The following is a 7,457-nucleotide window of genomic DNA, read 5'->3' as shown; positions in this document are numbered from 1 at the left end:
CTTGAATAATAAAATTCTCGAATAATAAAATTCCCAAATTGAGAAATTTTTGAATAAAAAAATTCACGACAGTTTATAATATTACGGAATTGTAAAACTCCCGAAGAATGAATTTCCAAGCAGTTAATAATATTACCGAATTGAAAAATTCCCGACAGAAAATTCTCGAAATTAAATAATTACAATTTAATTTAATAATATTTTTATAAATTATTTTTAATGTTTAATTTCGGGAATTTTTAAATTCTGTAATACTATCAACTGCCAGGAACTTTATTATTGGGGAATTTTTCAATTCGGTAATATTATAAACTTTCGTGAATTTTATTATTCGGAAATTTTCCAATTTGGGCATTTCATAACTCGGGAATTTTATTATTCGAGAATTTTATTATTTGGGAATTTTCGTAGTCATGAATTTTCCTATTCGGTATTTTTATTTTTCGTCAATTTTATTCTTCGAGAATTTTCATTCTTGGGGCATTTTAAAATTCCGGGATTTTGGAATTTTCCAGTTCGTTAATATTATAAACGGTTCAGCAATTTTATTTTTTAGGAATTTTCATTCTTGGGGAATTTTATTATTTGGGAATTTTCCATTTCGGAATTTTGTTATTCGAAAATTGTATTATTTCGCAATTTTTCAGCTCGGTAATATTATAAACGGTTCAGGGATTTTTAATATTAAAAAAATTCTCAATTCTAGAATTGTATTATTTGACAATTTTATTATTCGGAAGTCTTTCATTTCGGGAATTTTATTAATTGGAAATTGTATTATTCGGAAATTTTTCAATTCGGTATTTTTATTTCTCGGCAATCTTATCACTCATAAATTTTATTTTCCGTTTTTTTTTTCATTCTTGGGGAATTTTACATTTTAGAATTTTAATATTCGGAAATTTTAGTATTTTAGCATTTTTCTCTTCGGTAATATTATAAACGTTGTGGGAATTTTATTATTTGGGAATTTCAAATTTCGGGAATTTTATTACACAGGAATTACATTATTTGAGAATGCTATTATTCGGGAATTTTCCATTTTGTCATATTATAAAATGTTCGAGAATTTTATTATTCGAGAATTTTCCAATTCGAAAATTGTATTATTCAGGAATTTTAATATTCGGTAATGTTTCAATGCGGCAATATTATCAATTGCTGGAAAAAAAATAATTTTTAGTTATGTTCCAATTCTGTAATATTGTAAACTGTGGTGAATTTTACTATTCGGGAATTTTATTATTCAGGAATTTTTGAATTCCGTATCTTTATTTTTCGGCAATTTTATTATTCGCAAAATGTAATATTCGAGAATTTTCCAAATTGGTATTTTTATTTTTTGGTAATTTTATTTTTCATGAATTTTAATTCTTGGAGAATTTTATTATTCGGGAATTTTTCATTTCGCAATTTTAATAATCGGAAATTTCAGTAATTATCAATTTTTCAGTTCGATAGTATTAAGAAAGGTTCGCAAATTTTCAATTTCGGGAATTTTATTACTCGAAAATTTCATTATTTGTGAATTACATTATTTAAGAATTTTCCATTTCGGTCATATTATGAAGTGTTCGAGAATTTTATTATTCGGGAATGTTGCAATTCGAGATATGTATTATTTGGAAATTTTCCCATTTAGGAATTTTTCCTTTCGGGAATTTTATTATTTGGGAATTTTATGATTCTGGAATTTTATGATTCTGGAATTTTATGATTCTGTAATTTTATGATTCTGGAATTTTATGATTCTGGAATTTTATGATTCTGGAATTTTGCATTTTCGTAATATTATAAAGGTTCGTGAATTTTCTTATTTAGGAATCTTATATTTCGGGAATTTTTCAATTCGGTATTCTCCAATTGAGTATTGTTATTTCTTGGCAATTTTATTTTTCGCGAATTTTAATGTTCGGGAATTTTCCAATTCGGTATTTTTCTTTTTCGGCAATTTAATTATTCGGGAATTTTACAGTATCGGAAATTTTATTTTTAAAGATTTTGCAGTCGTCCCATATTTTTCATAATTTAAATTTAGAATATTTCAGATGCTTCGATGTTTTATTTAAATATTTATCATTAATATTGAAAAAATTTGTAGGTTTTAAAGTTCTAATATTTTTAATTTAGTAATCTGAAAAATATTTGCTAACCTGAAGATTTTTTGGGATCTAATATTCAACAATCAATATTCTATCATATTTTATTTAAATGATTTATTAATAATTTTATAATATTCATACATTTTGAATATTTTGCATATCCAGTATTTGCCTTTGCAGCCGATAAGTCATTAAGTTGATATTTATATTTGAAAGAAAATGAGAAAACACCAATATCATTTCATCAATGTCTGATAGAAATAATAAATTATAAAATTCTTTAATTCGTTTAAAAAAATCGTAAAACATTCATTTTACAAAATATTTTATCATGGATTATTACTTTTTTACATATTCTTAATAACGGGAAATAATAAATAAATAAGTTCCTGCCAGTATAGTAATAATTGATTGAAATATAATTCAGTTTAGTCATTTTCAAATAAAATAATTATTGTTGCGGTTTGAATAATAAATAATAGGTGACAAGCTCGAAATTTACAATCTAGCTGGGTATGTTCATCGTTACTACATTTTACGGAGAATGTAACTAGCGGAAATTGCCCTGCGTAAATTAATGTAGAGGACACCTAATGACCGCCTGAAATAGTTAAAATAAATGTATGCTAGGAGTAATTGAAACAATAACAATTACAACTCTGTCAGAGTGAATAAGGCCATCAAAGAAAATATGTTAATTTCACCACCTTCTGTTATTTTTCTTCTAAATCATAAAAAACATTTAGAATAATGATCTGAAACCATACGCTAAAATTTTCATAATTATTTTATTTCAGTATTATATCCAAGCTTCTTTTCCAGCAGGAAATAAATGCAGAGCCCATACATTTAAGATTATTTAAATTCTGATAGTGTCGAAATTAAAGGTAAAATATTTGATGTATGGATTTAAAGTCAGCTTGGGTATATTTGAAATTTTGATATCGATAAAAGTATTTGAATAAAAATCCTAGATTCAATAAAGAATAAAAATAAATTATATGGACCAGACAGGAATATATGATACTTACCACACAAATTCTGCTCCACGCCTCTACTTTCTGAAATTTAAAAATAAGATTAAAAAACAATTTAAATTTGGTTCTTAAAAAAAATTACTCACCTGATTCTATATAAAAAAATAACACCTTAAATATATCGCAGCAAACATTTTATTCCTTATAATCTGTTACTACATGTTTATACAAAAATTTATGTACATACGTTTATAACAGTCGAGACGGGCGTAGAAAACCTGAAAGTGTCTTTTCAAATACGAAATTGATAACAAGATCTGTGAAGATTTCCCTGATCAATATTCATATTTTACAATTCCGATAACTCGATCATCTTAAATTCGAGTACAAAACACTTAAAATTCCATTTAAAAAAATAGATGTGGAGAACTAAGTAATTTAGAGAAATAAATAACATTTAGAAACGCAGGAATGGAAGAAATTGATGATTTACACTTAAGAGTAAAAGAGTGTCATCCTCCCTAGTCAAAAGAATTTAAACGAATTCTTCATCGAGAGTCAAAGGCACCTTTAAAGGTTTACGACTCTTTTTAAGTGCTTTCTTTCTCTTTGATCACATGCCTCAGCAGACGACATTCCCTAAGGAATTCAGATTTTAAAGCTTTTACAGGAGATCACTGGTACTGAATTACATCACTTCACTTTTACTTCCACCTGAATCACCAATAGCTGGTATTTCCACACAACTCCTGGAACATGAGATATCGATCGTCCCAGGTAAAGCCCTTCGCTAAACACGATCCTCCTCCCCCAGAAGTCGAACTACTTCTGAAAAGATTAATTTATAAACTTTTTAATCTTAAAAAATCATTTCCCTAAAACCCTTCCCACAGTTTTTTTTTTTTTAGTCTTCTACCTCTTTCACACCCCTCTGCCTTCATGTCATCCACTTCCGTTTGTTCCTTCCCCTTTCCGACACCTATTACATTTCTTTTGTTAAATCACTTGCACTTTCTAGCAATAACCCGCCTCAAAACATCAGCTTCTCCTCTTTCTCGCACAATCTTATTTTCCATAACAAAATTTTTCTTAAAAAATCATTTCCCTAAAACCCTTCCCACATTTTTTCTTCTTCCAGTCCCCAAACTCCTACACCCTTCTGTCTTTATGTCATCTATTCCGGTTTCTTTTCCTTTCTGACCAGAGCTGCCAGATCGTGAATGAAATTTACCCCCACCATACCTACCGTTTGGGAGCCGGAAAACGGAAGGTGCATGATTACCACTGTGAGTTCGTGTGTAAGCCGAAAATGCACGATTCGACTTTGGTTCTCTGCCGTACGATGATTGTCGATCTGAAAGCTTCGAAAAACTTCGGTAGTCTTCTATTTATATCTCGCTCCCCATTTCAAAGAAATTGAAGAAATTGGCGATTTGGATGTTTTGCGTGATTCTTAATTTCATGCATGCGTCGATTTTCAGGTTATGTTTTCCAGGTGTACATAGTATGAATTATAAAATATTATAATAATATAAATGAATAGTTAACTAACTTTTAATAAAATAGTTAAACTTTCAACTAAAACAATTAGTTTTCTGCAACAAACAAAATTTTTAATTGTTTTTAACATAATAGTAAAATTTTAAACCAAAAAATTATATTTTCATCCAAAAAGCTAAATTGTATACTAAAAAAGGCATTTTTAATAAAATACATGAACCTTGCACAAAAGAAATTTATTTTCCATGAAGTCTAATTTTCTGGACAAAAAATTAATGTTTAATCATACTTAAATTTTCGACAACAAAGATTAATTTTCTACCAAGAAAGAAGAGTATTCAATAAAACACAAAAAATTTTAAATAAAAAGATCACATTTCATTTAAACATAGAATAGTTAAATTTGCGGTTAAAAAAAATTAATTTTTAACCAAAAAGAAAATAAATTTTCTACAAAATAGTTACATTTTCAGAAACCAAATTTATCCAACTAATTGATGAATCATCAACCAAAAAAAATGAGAAAAAAAACGTTAAAATTCTTTAAAATCGCTTGAAATTATTGAAATTAATTGACAATTTGTTGGAATGTTCTAAAAATATCCTGAAAATTGTTGAATCCTTTAAAACCGCTTAAAACTTTTGAAAGCTCTCGAAAACTCCTCACAAGTTTAAAAATACCTTAAAAGTTTTCAAATCCCTTAAAATCTCATACTGAATTATTGAAATCAATTGAAAATGCCTTGGAATCTATTAAAATATCCTAATATATATCAAATCCTTTAAAATCTCATGTTAAATTCCTGTCAAAAATTGAAAATTCCTTGGAACGTTTTAAAATACTCTCAAATATTTCGAAACCTTCCAAATATTTTGAAAGACCTTGGCATCTTTTAAAGATTTCTAAAGTACTTTAGAATTTTTTTAAATAACCCTGCTAAAGTTGTTAAAATTCTTTGAAATTCCTTTAAATTATAAAAATAAGTTGAAAATTCCTTGAGATCTTTCAAAACATCCTCAAATATTAAAAATCCTTAAAAACCTTTGAAAATCTTTAAAATTTTTTAAAGCTCTTGAAAATTTATTAAAATTCAATAAATACCCTGAAATATTTCAAATCCTTTAAAATCTCACACTAAATTATTCAAATAATTTGAAAATTACTTAAAATCTATTATAATATCGTAAAATATACATCAAATCCTTTAAAATATCATTCTAAATTACTGTGATCAATTGAAAATTCCTTGGAATCTTATAAAATTCTCTCAAATTTTTCGAATCCTTTAAAATCTTTTTAAATACCTAGAACTTTTTATAAAGATTTCTAAAGTATTTAAAAATTTTTTAAAATAACCCTTTTAAAATTGGTTTCATTCTTTGAAATTCCCTTAAATTATAAAAATCAGTTGAAAATTCCTTGCCATTTAAAAAAAAATTCTCAAATATTTAAAATCCTTAAAAATCTTTTTAAATCTTTTAAACTTGTTAAAGCTCTTGAAAGTATCTTAAAATTTGAAGCATACCCTGAAATATTTCAAATCCTTAAAAAACTCACAATAAATTATTGAAATAATTTGAAAATAACGAAAATGTAACTATTTTGTAGAAAATTTATTTTCTTTTTGGTTAAAAATTAATTTTTTTTAACCACAAATTTAACTATTCTATGTTTAAATGAAAAGTGATCTTTTTAGTTAAAATTTTTTGTATTTTATTGAATACTCTTTTTTCTTGGTAGAAAATTAATCTTTGTTGTCAAAAATTTAACTATGATTAAACATTAATTTTTTGTTCAGAAAACTAGTCTTCATGGAAAATAAATTTCTTTTGTGCAAGGTTCATGTATTTTATTAGAAATGCCTTTTTTTAGTATACAATTTAGCTTTTTGGATGAAAATATAATTTTTTGGTTTAAAATTTTACTATTATGTTAAAAACAATTAAAAAGTTTTTTTTGTTCAGTTATGTATTTAATTCAAAATTTGTTTGTTGCAGAAAACTAATTGTTTTAGTTGAAAGTTTAACTATTTGTATTAAAAGTTAGTCAACTATGTGTCTAGCCACCGAACGCGTCCTCGGGTTGCGGATAGAGGGTCCCTGTACCAAGGGTTTCTGCTGAATATGGTTACAAAAATAAATAAGCAGTCGCGGACAATTGTCCAGGGGTGGTCCCGAAGAAATTAACCCCCAAGCGGAGGTGTGAAAACCGTGCCGAAAGCTGAATGGCACCTGGGTGAAGTGTCTAGGACGGTGACACTGGGATACCAGGCGACCTCTCAGAGTAAGCAGCCTTATCCTTGCATGCGGGGCTCTACAAGGATGGAAGAAACCCTTTCCCTAGCTTCTCGTGGGAACAACAATGACAACACCAAACATAGTTGTAGTAAGTGCGGTTCAAAACAACAGAACGCGCAGGGCTCCCGACAATGGGTCGGCCAACAGTGCCGACCAATCTAGAGCTAGGGGAGCCAATGAAAATGGATTCAATGCGATGGATCGGCGGGATCTCGTGACCTTTGGGTGGACGGAGCGACTGAATCACGACTTGCTAGACTGCTACGATGCGAGTGTGGCCCGTGAACGGGGTTACATGGCACGGCTGCATGCTCTGTGGTGCGAGAAACACCCTGAACTATCTCAATTTTCGCAGCAACGTCTGCGAAACCATGCTGAACTACTCCGTAAAAGGGGCTATATAAGCGGAACGCCTACTCTACCACAGCTAGAACAAGCCGACAACAAAGAAAGAGAGGCGACACTAAGACCAACCGCAGGCAGACATCCAATAGATGAAAAGCGATGCTTTACGACCCGGAGAAACATCAACACCAAGGTTTCTCTCAAGCCTAAAGATCTGGCTGAAATGGATGACGAG

The 7,457-nt window shown here is 28.8% G+C and overlaps 1 protein-coding gene across 1 annotated transcript in view; it reads right to left on the bottom strand.

The window, feature by feature from the left end:
- Positions 1 to 3,291: 3,291 nt before the first annotated feature.
- Positions 3,292 to 7,457, bottom strand: part of LOC117173770 (octopamine receptor-like) — a 184,605-nt gene continuing 180,439 nt past the window's right edge. Inside the window, exon 12 of the mRNA XM_033362412.1 lies at positions 3,292 to 3,907. Within this exon, the coding sequence (XP_033218303.1) occupies positions 3,870 to 3,907 (38 nt within the window). The 3' untranslated portion in view covers positions 3,292 to 3,869. The remainder of the gene's footprint in view (positions 3,908 to 7,457) is intronic.

Source organism: Belonocnema kinseyi, chromosome 5, assembly GCF_010883055.1.
Source record: "Belonocnema kinseyi isolate 2016_QV_RU_SX_M_011 chromosome 5, B_treatae_v1, whole genome shotgun sequence".
Lineage (NCBI taxonomy): Eukaryota > Metazoa > Arthropoda > Insecta > Hymenoptera > Cynipidae > Belonocnema > Belonocnema kinseyi.
Note: the sequence above shows the minus strand (reverse complement) of the source record. Positions and strands in the feature narration are given on the sequence as shown.